The sequence below is a fragment of the Copadichromis virginalis genome, linkage group LG7 (assembly GCF_057382275.1).
Source record: "Copadichromis virginalis isolate Kocher_CV1m ecotype Utaka linkage group LG7, C_Virginalis_male_GT1.1, whole genome shotgun sequence".
Lineage (NCBI taxonomy): Eukaryota > Metazoa > Chordata > Actinopteri > Cichliformes > Cichlidae > Copadichromis > Copadichromis virginalis.
Window position 1 is genome coordinate 27,936,587 of NC_140624.1, and position 12,884 is coordinate 27,949,470.

General features: G+C 39.3%; 1 protein-coding gene across 1 annotated transcript; it reads left to right on the forward strand.

Moving 5' to 3' along the window:
- Positions 1-2,171: 2,171 nt before the first annotated feature.
- On the forward strand, positions 2,172-11,562 carry LOC146705213 (homeobox protein DBX1-B-like). The gene is made up of 4 exons (XM_085462821.1): positions 2,172-2,694; positions 3,211-3,294; positions 7,853-8,055; positions 11,010-11,562. Exons 1-4 carry the CDS (start codon positions 2,340-2,342, stop codon positions 11,292-11,294), a joined length of 927 nt encoding a protein of 308 aa, XP_085318947.1. The 5' UTR covers positions 2,172-2,339; the 3' UTR covers positions 11,295-11,562.
- Positions 11,563-12,884: the final 1,322 nt, after the last annotated feature.

Consider the following 12,884-nt stretch of genomic DNA (forward strand, 5'->3'; position numbering starts at 1 on the left):
TGATGTGCTGGTCTGAGCTCCCATGACCAATCTACAAATGAGCATTCAGTGAGCGTGCCCTGTGTCACAAGTGTGATGGAGACACTGAGGCAAGAATTTCTCATATTTGTCAGTAACATGAGCTAAGTGCTTTGGTCAAGTTTTGATTTTATTGTATGAATTCAATATGCCAAGAACATTTGTACACTGTCTTCTGGTTGATAGAAATTCATGGGGCTGGACAATAGTAAGTGAGGATTTTAGAGTAAGATGTTTATTTTATGTCTGTGAAGGTTCTCAGTCGTCCTTAGTCTAAGGAGCTTTTCGTGAAATCTGTTTACCTGCTCTCATTTGCTGTTTTAGCTCTTTGGCGGTTGTTGAAATAGTTTTGTGAGCTTTAGACTGAGATTCTGACCTTTATGACAAAATGCATCTATACTTAAAAATTGATTCAGTCCCTACTCCTGAGTGCCAGTGATTCTTCTCCAAAATGGTGCAGCTCAGTTGGTATTTACAATTTGTAAATCATTCCATAATCCAATTTGTCTGCTGCTCAGCCACTCCCTTAAATAATGGCTCTTGACAGGGTCATTGCAGGCAGGTGTGTGATTGCCAGCAGGTGTATGTAACAAAAATTTCAAAAAGTTCCGCCACTGCACAAAAACTAGCACACACAGACACACATGCACACACACAAACCAGGATAGCAGAGGAACGAGGTGGAGAGACAGTGTTTTCTTGTCTTCCACAGCATGTCTTTGTCCTGTCTTCATCCTTATCTTACCTTGCAATATAAAGTATCTTGATGCAACAATGTATATAAATAAAACTGAACTGAATTGTTTGCTTTAGGATTTCATTGTTGCTAGGGGTTCTGAAGAAACACTGTAGCCCTGTTGGCTTATCAAGTCACAGTGTAGTCAGATGTTGTTAACCTCATTATCAAGTAAATTTCATGACACACACACACAAAACACAACAAGACTGCTGATTTGTTTATTTGCATTTTTTTCTCTTCCAGGTGCTGTTTGTTTATTTTATGTTTTTTCGCACAGGGTCAGAGGTTGGTGACCCGTTGTGCTTTTTTTCTTATGGTATTTCTTCTTTTTTCATCCACTTTCTTTTTTCTTTCTGTCTTTTTTCAGCTCTGACATTGTTATTTTCCACATGCATCAATGTAAATAATAATAACATAAATAATACATAAATAGATAAATAAAAGAAAAACAAAAGCAAGGAGAGTTTATAGAGTGTTTCTTGGAAAAACGTGTTTGGCACAACAGTGCATTCGGATCATAAGTCTAAATGCAAAAGCTGCAAGAGGCTTTAAAAAAGGCTCAATCATGTTGATTATGTTGTTTTTTCCAAACTAAGTTAAAGAACAATTTGTACCAAAGCAGATGAGAGGATATTTTTCTCTGTCTCTTAACAATATAAACACAGCTCATTTTACTTTAATTATAGCTGTCACCAAAATGTAAATGTAATGGTGAAACAGAATTTACAACCCAACAAAAGTTGATTTATAATCACTTTATAACAATGTTCTAACTGAATATAGTCTGCTGTCGGCCATTGACGGTAACATGCCTTTGATTTGCTCTCTATAGCGCTCCTGTACTGTAAACAAACAACCATGATTGTTGGACCAGAATAGGAAACTGAGATGTTACATGAGCTCCTGGCTTGCAACTAACATACACCAGCAGACATTCAGCTCAGAAAGGTAAAATTAGCTAATATTCTCTAACAATCTAGTCCAAAAAGGTAACATTTTTAGGCTGTTTAGAGAACAAACCAACACTTTTTTCTTCTTTTTTCTTTTTTGTTACTTCACAGCAATGGCCTGCATTAACAGAACAATCTGCATTTTTCCTGGCTAATGCTTACAGGTAAAATGTGTCCCGAAACTGAATAACAGATATGCCTCTTCATCTCCTTTTTTGTGGGGACATCTTATTTATCAATTACAAGCCACTGTGTAGATGTTGGCGCAGGCGTGAGTGCATTAGTAATACCCTGACATCAAGAACACTGGACTTGAGTTGTAACCTCTACTGGCTCCAGCAGAGAAACTGGAATATAACATTTGAAAAGTTTTATTTTTAGAGGTCCTGTGATGAAATTTATGGGTGTTTGAGCACTCCCATAAAGGGTGTAAACTCTCCAATGAGGCAGAGAGATGGGCTGAGGGTTGAACTTGTCCGCGCGCACACGTTCGTGCACAAGTGTGTGCGTTTTTGTTTGTGGAATCGGTATAAAACCCTACGAGGACGAAGAGCCACCGAGCAGGTCGCTGGACTTCCCTATTTCTCCTGAAGAAATCTCTGCTGGACAACAGGAATTTTGTTGGGACAACTATGATGTTTCCCTGCGCTGCTCTGTCGCCTACTCTTTACCCGGGTTTCCTGCGTGTCCCTGCTACTCTCTCCGCGTCACTGAGCGAATCGGCGGCTCAGGGAAGAGGAACCGGCTTTCTGGTAGAAGATCACATAAGCCAACATGTCGGCTACATACATCGAACTTTCTCGTCCCTTAGTTCCGGAGACATTCTGCCGTTCAGTGCGGGGTCAAGGTCCTTTCCACGTACAACAGAACCAAGCACGGAGACATCCGGTCAACTCAGCCGCAGCAGCCCCGGATCTGTGTACGCAGCCAGCCCGGACTACCTGAAGTTCGGCGTCGGTACGATCCTGGCACCTTCTACATGGAGTCGTGAGTTTCTGATACCGATCTCTTTCTCTGCCCCTCTCTCCATAAATTTAACATATATATTTACACACACACACACACACACACACACACACACACACACACACACACAGCGATCTGTATTGACTTATCGGAGACTTGAAAGTGCTGTTAGTGAATGAATTAGCATAAAAATATTGTTTATTATTATTGTCTTATGATTTTTTTTATTTCTACAAACAATTAGCAGTGTATTTCACTACCACGTAATTAAAAGTTAAAAAAAAATGGTGAAAGTAGCGGTGACGAATTCAGGCCTTCATTCAAAAGTAAAAGCAAAGTTTTTAACTTTTAACCAATTTAATAAAAGTTAAGCAATGGACACGTGAACACCAATCGTCCAATACAGTCGTCTGATGAGGTTAGATCTGAGCTGCCCTTTCAGTGGCACTGCTATTAACAGTCATCTGTGTATATATATCTCTTTTCATGTTAAAATCCTAATCTGCCTGTGGATGCGAATCTGTTTTCTGTTTCCAGTCCAGAATCTTCAGACAAAGTCGCTCTCTCTGCCTTTTTTAGACAGAAGCCTTTATCCTTACATCAGAGCCTCTGATTTCACAGGTAGGTGGACTAGGAATGTTTATGTTGTCTTTTTAAACAAAGGATTTTTGATTTTGATTTTTGCAGCTTGTAAACTACTATATAATGTGTGTGATTTGAAGATATAAGGGAGAAAACATGACTTTGACTCTTGACTCATAATCACATTTACTTTCTGATGGGCTCTAACTAAAGGATACTTGATGTCCACTTAAAGTGTTTTGATTGTTCAGTGAGAAAAGAAATGCATTCACTTTGTTACCATATTCACACGCACATCATATGGCTACAAACGGACACTAAATGAAATGAAATGCCTGGAAAATAATGGGCCTGAATTTTTTGCATTTCATGATCCTTTGGCATCGGCGCCTCCAAAGAAATTATTTAACATTAGAGATGTTGACATATAGTTTTGTAGTTAACTGATATCAGGCTGATATTTACCTATGGAAATATCACATCCATTTTCCAAGATACTGTGATGCAGAGATGAAAGATTTTAGAACACCTCAGTTATTCATGGAGAATTCTTCCCTGTAACATTTGGGAGTATAATCTTATACAATCAGTTATAGCCAACTAAAATAAGAAGGCTTTAAATTAAAATGATGGCACCAAATATTTGTGCTAATAATATGTAATTGATTTTATTCACACAGAATTGGTGTCTTTTGTTTATTCAGTTTAATTTAATGTAATGTATCCCTTCTTTCATTTATTTTGAGTAATAAAGATGGTATTAATTAAATTAAAGAGGTAGGCCAGATTCAGATGCCTCAATCATTAGAGCTGGTTCCTTTCAGTGTAGAGAAACAGTGGCTCTGCAGAAGGTCAGATCATGATCTGACCTTCAAATGACAAAGTTCCTCACCCTTTTCTCCAAATGTGAAACTAATCTCTGATGCATGTACACACAATCATATTATTTTAATTATTACCCACAGTGTCTGGTCTTAAGTTAGGGTAGCAACATAGACTGACTAGTCTATTGACAGCTTCATCAAATCTCTCTCTACTATAACACACCAATGCAGTGGTGCTGCACTAGCACTCATTCCCCTGTTACACTCTTTGCCCAAGCTAACAAGCCAGCTTAGTTATGTGCATCCAGATACTACAATGATATCAGATGATACTGAGTGACTGATGAATTTACTTTTAATTGTTTTGCTAAAAAAGACCAACTGACACATGTAGCAAACTGGTTGCAAATTAATAAAACTGCCTCAAAGCCACATGTGTCAGTTTATTCCTTTTCAGCAGTACACTTAAAAGGAGACACCCTTTAATGCAGCCATTCACACCGACTGTGTAATTTCACTGGACAAAAAAAAAAAAAAAAGGAAATGGAAATGTGCGGCATTTCCAATACTATTTTACTTCAGACACACTGCTAGATGATACTCTGGGTCTCCGAAATGATTTCTCTGCCTCCTCAGATGTGGTCTGAACTCTGCCAACAAAGGCTCAAACTGCCCCATTGGCGTCCTGAAATATGTGTGAAAGCGGCTTTGATACACCTTCAACTCCTGCATCAAACTATGACATTTTCAACTGCTGCTGCCTTCTCATGAGAATTGTAGAACAGGATGAACGCAAAATCTCTGCTTTTTACTTTTCTTGTTTGAAAACATCAGCACCAGGACCATCATCGGTTAATGTCGAACTTTTTTTAGGATGAATTTTAGGATGAAACAGAAATGCAACATGTTTAGTGTGTAAATCCATTATAAGGCAAGTTTAGTTCTGGAAAACTTGGGAGTTTGTGTTGGTTTTTTTTACAACACGTTAGCTGTCTAATGGTCCAAAAAGCCTTAACCTCCTAAGACCTGAACTCTTCCACTGCATGCATTTTTAATTTCTCTTTGATATTTGGGCATATATTTGTAAAAACAAAGAATTACCAGATTTTTTTTCACCTTATTTTGGTTTTTAAGACAAATAAGAGCCACATATGGGGATATTTGTTTAAAATTTTGATAGAACAGTGTCAGTATAATGTCCTTGTAAGTGGATATCAGGCCCTTGTAGAGCAAAATTGAGTATTTTGGTCTAAATAACCCAAAATGCATGCATGAACTTGAGTTACATAATGATCGGGTTGGCTGTAGCTCAGGAGGTAGAGCAGGTCATCTACTAATCGAAAGGTTGGTGGTTTGATCCCTGGCTGATCCAGTTTGCATGCTAAATATCCTTGGGCAAGATACTAACCCGAAGTTGTTCTCTGATTCTTCCATCTGGCTGTGTGAATGTTAGATAGAAAACACTTAAGCATGGGAAAAATTGCCGGTATGAATGGGTGAACGAGGCATTTTGTGCTCAAGTGCTTTGAGTGCTTAGGTAGAAAAGTGCTATATAATAAACAGTCAGTTTACCATAATACATAAAAACAGTACACCGTTACACAATTGCAGTTCTGGTACACAACATTCCTTTGTCATAAAGCCGACAAGTCTTCCAGCTAAGTTGCATTGGTTGTTAGTACCAACCATCTGAATTTCAGAGGAGCACATGGAGTGGTGATAGCACAAATACACGTGCCTTTATTCCACAATACTAAAGTTGAAGTCTCGTGTGTTTTTGTTTGGTTTGTTTTTCTTCTTCTTTCTCCTCATTATCTATTATTCTACTCATTATATATTATTTAGTAGACAATCATTATTTAATTTTAAAAATGCCCTTTTACAGTTTACAAAACCTAATTTTTCTGGGTAACGAGTTCTGACCCATCCAAAGGCTATGACACCAGCTGAGATTTTACATGCTCTTATTCACATAACTGCATGAGGGCACTTGATTTTTAAATGTTAGTAGTTGATTTTATTTTGTTGGTAGTTGTAATACAATGACAAAAGATGTACCCTTAGGCCCCTCCTCAATTCGGAGATGGTTTTCTCTTTTCACATCACCTCCTTGACTTGAAACAAGAAACCACTGTGAACTTGAAGGCTCGTTAAAGTCAGTGCTGTAGTTCAGACATTTGCTCTGCTGCTCTGACTGTAATGAACTGAAGTAGGTTCAGTCCAGTAGCTGAAGATGAGACATTGAAATGGTCTTTATAAGAAACAGAGAAATGTCACTGGTCTATTCAGTCACTAACTAATTACCATTACTCTGTTTTTTTTATGAGTATTATACTGTAAGAGCAACAAGCTGGACTCTTGTTCAGCTCCTGTGCAGAGGTTATTATTAAATATGTGCAAACAGCAGCATCTTTTCTCACTCTCCACATCTGTAAGCACAGTAACACCACATTTAAAAAGCCTACACTTCAACAACCCCCCATTAACGGCGGATTTAACATAGTTTTAACGGAAGATGAATAACTGAGGACTGAAAATGTTTCTGTAGTATTGTTCACTCAAACTGCCCGTAAAATAAGTTCCAGGTTCTGATATCTCAGTTTGTCACTAACACAGCTTATGTATACAAAGTAAAAGAAGCTCGATTAAAATAGCAGTGCCTAATATTTATGTAGTCAAAATCTATGTTGAATTTTTCCTCTGATGAATTTTACAGCACAGATTCTGTAGTTTTATTTATAGATTTTTTTAAAGAGTTTTTCTTTACCTGAATATTTGAAACCAAGTTTGGATTATTCTTAATGAGGTATTGTTTACAACGTTACATGTGCAGTGCTCTGAGGAGCTACCCTCAGATTCAGACCTCAGCATCACCCAGTGACAACAGACAAATCTTCCTATATGTTCACTTTGTATTCTAACTTTTAAAAAGTGTAAAGACTAAAGTACCACATTGCGTGCTGTCAGTGAAAGCTGCAATTGTTTTATTGATAACATTAAAAACAAAGAGTCAAAGGGATTAATCATCCATGTAACTGTGTCACTATATAGGAGCGTAAGTAATTACTTAGTTTGGTGTTTTAAGAAAGCTGCTGATCTCAGACCTGAGACTAGTCATCTGCATGAAGAAGACTTGAAATTTTCCCCGACAGCACGTAATAAAACCCGATGGCAGGTCAAAGGTTAATTTGTATGTTGAATTTAAAAGTTTTATCTGGAATTCTCTTACTGTGTTCTTCCGGGAGTGTGTTAATTTAAGGTAAAGTAATTCGGTCATTTTGTACCAGAGTAATCAGAGAGGAAAATATAATGTATAATATATATATATATTTTAAATATATAACTTTCCACAGGACTGCATAGAACATTATTATAAGTCAAGAGCCTCTGTGCATTATGCAGTCCCGGTCAAAAGTTTAAAAACATTTGAAAAATGGCAAAAAATCATATTTTGCATGGTTGGACGTTAACAAGTTTCCAAGTTGAGCTTCGACATGCAACAAGAAGAAATTGGAGTGAGACAAAACATTTTTTTGAGCATGCAATTTATTGAAAACAACCCTTAAACTGAAATATGCTGTTTTACCACTGATGAAAAGTTTAGGACCACGTGCTCAAAAAAAGACATGTGATCTTAAACTTTTGATCAGCTGTAAAACAGCCTGTTGCACTCCCATTTTCTTGTTGCATTTTTTTTCTTTTAGATGTCGAGACTACCCAATCATTGCCCGACTCTTAAAATCTCCTGTTTCTCTTATGTTTTGTCCATCTAGCCTCTGCCTCTGTGGTTCCTGTCCCAGGAACATTTTCATGGCCCCTAAGCCCCAGAGGGAAGCCCAGGAGGGGCATGCTGCGGCGGGCTGTGTTCTCAGACCTCCAAAGAAAAGGTTTGGAGAGAACCTTCGAGAAGCAAAAATATATTAGCAAACCAGACAGGAAGAAGCTCGCCAGTAAACTGGATCTTAAAGACACCCAGGTACACACCACATCATGGTTTTGGACCATTACTAACACTGTGATTTGACATTTATTTATTCAGTCATGGCCATGAGGAATCTTGTACAATAGTAAAAAAAAAATTAACACTCGGTTGATTATATTTTTGGAAGACATGCAAAAGTTGTCTGTAAAGGTTCTCAGTCATCCAGGGCATTGTAGTCTAAGGAGCTTGGAAAGAAAAACATCCGGAGCATCTTCAAGAAACTTAAAGAAGTCCAGATGCTTTTCTTTCCAAGCTCCTTAGACTAGATGCCAAAGTTATTTTCTTTGGAATAGTGATAAAGGTTATGAGATGATTACAAATTTCAGTAAATGGTATTTGTGCTATTAAAACATGTTTATGTGGGAACAGTGGTTCAAGTTCTAGTTTTAGTAGTTTTTTTTAGTTATTCATTTGACACTGTATAAAATAAAAACATGTATAACAATAAATCTTATCCCAAGAAGTTGATTCTGTTCATCTGGACGTAGCGTTTTCAGTGGGAGAAACTTTCATCATTCATCCAAGTGACTTCTTCAGTCTCAGCTGACTGCAGGTTTCCCCAACCTTTTAAACACTGCATTTGCATAATGACTGAAACTAGCACCAGTGGCGAACAATGGGCTGTGAGGTCAGTTCCTTGATCAAAAATATGCAAATTGTTATGACCATTGATCAATGGTATATATTGATATTTCTGAATAATGCAAAATGAAACTCATAGGATAATTATTATAATAATCACAATAATGAAAAAAATGTGTCTGTGAAGGTTCTCAGTCATCCAGGTCATCGTAGTCTAAGGAGCTTGGAGAGAAAAGCGTCTGGACTTCTTTAAGTTGCTTGAAGACCTTTCACCTCTCATCCGAGAAGCTTCTTGAGTTCTAGGGTCAAATGGTGGAGAGTCCCAGATTTAAACCCCATAAAGGTGGCTCTTCTATGTTGTGCCATGCGCTTGTGAAGTGGCTGTTTTGTTTCTTCAATGTAGAGGTCTGGGCATTCCTCGCAGTTTGTGTTTTGGAGTTTTGTCCAGAATGCCCTGACTTCTACATTGGAGAAACAAAACAGCCACTTCACAAGCGCATGGCACAACATAGAAGAGCCACCTTCATGGGGTTTAAATCTGGGACTTTCCACCATTTGACCCTAGAACTCAAGAAGCTTCTCGGATGAGAGGTGAAACGTCTTCAAACAACTTAAAGAAGTTGGGCTACGATGAACTGGATGACTGAGAACCTTCATGTACATATCTTAGATATGTACATATTTTTCATTTCAGCCTGAATGCAATCAAAGCACTGCCAGGGTCATGCTCCACCCAGACTCAATGTCTGGGTGGAGCATGTTCCACACCTCTATTGCCAAGGAGTTGCAGCTGCACTGTTGCTAGTGACTATCATTGTGATAATCTGAGAATCAGGTGGTGGACAGTGGAGGTGAAGGGAGCTTTTAGGCTGAAGAAGGATTGGGCTTGGTTAGACTGTGGGTCTGTAGAGGTAGCTGCAAGCTAAGTGGAGTTCAGCTCTGGCAGTGGCTGATGCGAAAAATCAGATGTGGGAGAAGTTTCGGTAGACCATGGAAAAATACTTTTGGTCGACCTCAAAGCAATTCTGGCAAACTTTCAGACAACTCAGAAGGGGGAACTGGTGCTCTACTCACACTTAATACAACTGTCCTGGGGACGCTACTGACCTCAACTGAGGATATAGTAAAGTGGTGGAAGAAACACACTAAGGATCTCCTCAATCCCAGTGTCAAGATATGTGTAATAGAAGCAGAGTCTGTGGATGAAGGGGAATAGTGGCCTCTTACTGGGAGTGACGTCACAAATTTAGTTGATCAACTGCTCAGTAACAGGGCCCCTGGGATAGATGATGTTTGCCCAGACTTCTTTAAATCTCGGGATGTTGTGTGGCTGTCCTGGTTGACATGTCTTCCCAATGCTGTGTGCAGGTCTGAAGCGGTGGCTATGGATGGGCATACTGGGATGTTGGTCCCCCTTTTTAAAGGAAGGGTACTGGAGGGTGTGCTCAAATTACAGGGAGATCACATTCCTCAGCCTACTTGGAAAAGTATTTGTTCAAATTTTAGGAATCTTGGGGTGTTGTTCACAAGTGAGGGTAGAGTGAAGCATGAGACTAACAGATGGATTGGCTCTGCACAGGCTGTACTAATGTGTTGTGGTGCAAAGAGACCTTAGTTTAAAGGTGAAGCTGTTGATTTACCAGTCAGTTTATGCTCCTACCCTCAACTGTAATCATAAGCTCATGAACTCGGAGAGAAAGAATGAGGTTGTGGATACAAGTGTAGTTTCCTACAAAGGGTGGCTGGGCTGTCCCTTAAGAGAAGGTGAAGAGTAGAGCAGCTGCTCTTCCACATCAAAAAGGATGATTCCTTGACTCCTCCTAGGTAAGCTGTTTCAGCCATACCCTACGGAAAGGAGGTCCTGAGGCAGATCCAGGTCTCGCTGGAGAGATTGTATTTCTAGACTGGCTGTGAAACCACTTGAAGAGGTGACTGGGGTTATGGAAGTTTAGGATTCTCTGTTTAAGGTGATTGCAAACACAAACCCAGATAAGTTGTAGAAAATGGATGGATGTACAGTACATAATAAATAAAAAACCTACGGTCTCTCCTTTATTTAAATTTCTTTTAAAGTGGTGTAGGTTCTCTCCACTGTTGCCAACTATTTGCTCATAGAATATTATCTGCTCAGGGAGAGTCTGTTATCTTTCTGGCCTGTAGGAGGGTGAGGGGAAATAAATCAGAGAAAAGAGAAGTACGGAATATGGTTTGGTTCTTTTCTTTGGTTTGCTGCTACATATGAAAAAAAGTATACATTAAATACTGAAAGAGCAGGAACTTACCAGCTGGCCACCATTAGTAGTTCAAACTTGAATCACAGAGATATTTTCTACTTGATGTTAACCTATTTTTTGTGTCATGTGAAGGTGAAAATCTGGTTCCAAAACCGCAGGATGAAATGGAGAAACTCCAAGGAGAGGGAGCTGCTGTCAACGGGCGGCTGTCGGCAGCAAACCCTCCCCACCAAAACCAATCCCCACCCAGATCTCACTGATGTGGGCAGCACGTACAGCCACAGGCTGAGCAGGATTGCACCATACAACCACGAGTCGCATCTCTGTTGTCATCATCATAACCCTTCGACTCTATCAGAGTCAGGCAAACAATCAGAACTGTCACAGTCAGACAGTGAAGAAATCACAGTTTTATAAGAGATTCAGATTAATGGAGTATTCCTAGAAGATGATGGAAGTAAATGAATTAGCTCTCCATTTTGCCCTCTATTTTTTGTACAGTGTTGTGTATATTACCTTTATAGCATATCTGCACACACTAATTAAAGTATACTGAGCACTTTTAGATTTAATATTTGTAGGGTTTTTTTTACTTTAAATATACAAAATGTTCTTTCATTCGTATTTGTATTTGTTGCATTCTCTCACACACACAAAAGAAATAGAAAAATAAAAAAAACTCATCTAAAATGTCATGCAGGTGTCCTGTCTACCTTACCAAATTATGAACACAATGCCAACAACACAAAGAAAGTCGGAAAAACAATCCAAAGGGTTTTTAAAACAATCTGCTCTATGATTCTACTGTAGAAGCAGGTAGGTTGATTCCAAGGAGAGGGAGGGTAGCAGAAAATTACACCACAACAGCGAACAATCAATATGTGACTCCAACATTACTGGAGGGCGAGGCAAAGAGTAAGCATCTGGTTAGATACCATATTTTAAAGGTTATTAGGGCCAAGAACAGTATCCTCAGCTTTATCTGAATTTAGAAGCATGAAATTAGAGGATAGGGGATAGGTTAATTGAGGGGATAGGTTAATTGATTAATCCAAATTGTCACTAGGTGTGAATGTGCGAGTGAATGCGAGTCTGTCCCTATGTGTTAGCCCTGCGACAGACTGGCGACCTGTCCAGGGTGTACCCCGCCTTTCGCCCTATGACAGCTGGGATAGGCTCCAGCGCCCCCCGCGACCCTGAAAAGGATAAGCGGAAGCGAATGGATGGATGAAATTAGAGGTCATCTGTTCTTTATGCCTTTAAGACATTCATGCAGTTTAATAATTAGTATGGTTATTTGGATTAATGGATGGGTAAAGTTAGGCTTATTTTGAATGGCAGTGAAAATACATGCTATATCTTCTAATGATACTCACTAAGGGAATCATGTATAACATAAATTACTCCTAGCACGTGGTTGGTGCAAGCTGGTGGACACCAGAGGTGAAGGGAGCCATCAGAGAAGCAAAAACTTGGGTGTGGGAGAAAAGTTTTTCTATGGCCTAAGTAATTGCTTTGAGACTTTCGTAAGGCCTCAAAGCAATTATGGCAAACCATCAGGTGACTCAGGAAAGTCCTGCTCTACCAACATGGTGGAGTGCTGCTGTTGCTTCAACTGAGGGCATTGTTAGGTGGTGGTAGGAGTGAAGTCGCGGAGGCACCTAAACAGCTCCTTGGTTGCAGGGCCTGTAAGTGGATGAGTTCCTGAAGCTTGGGTGTTTGCCCAACCACCCTACATGCGTTTTGTGGACTTGGAAAAGACATTTGACTGTGTCCCTCAGAGTATTCTGTGCAAGGTGCTTCGGCAGTCTGGGGAGTCTGGTTTTTTTTGGATGCGTGGTCCTAAACTGTTAATCAGCTGTACAACAGCTTGTTTCAGTTTAAGGCTACGTGTACACTAATCTGGATAAATTTGAAAAAGGCTAAAAAGGCTCCGCGTCCACACTATCATTTTCAATCGTTTCCGAACAGTTATTATCCACACCGAAACGACGGAAAACGCTTACA

What these genes read in the sequence shown, in the direction of transcription:
- LOC146705213 (XM_085462821.1), top strand. Translation starts at nt 2,340, where the DNA reads ATGATGTTTCCCTGCGCTGCTCTGTCGCCTACTCTTTACCCGGGTTTC. An exon ending in GGCACCTTCTACATGGAGTC is followed by an intron (nt 2,695 to 3,210) that starts GTGAGTTTCTGA and finishes TTCTGTTTCCAG; the next exon opens with TCCAGAATCTTCAGACAAAG. An exon ending in TGGATCTTAAAGACACCCAG is followed by an intron (nt 8,056 to 11,009) that starts GTACACACCACA and finishes TGTCATGTGAAG; the next exon opens with GTGAAAATCTGGTTCCAAAA.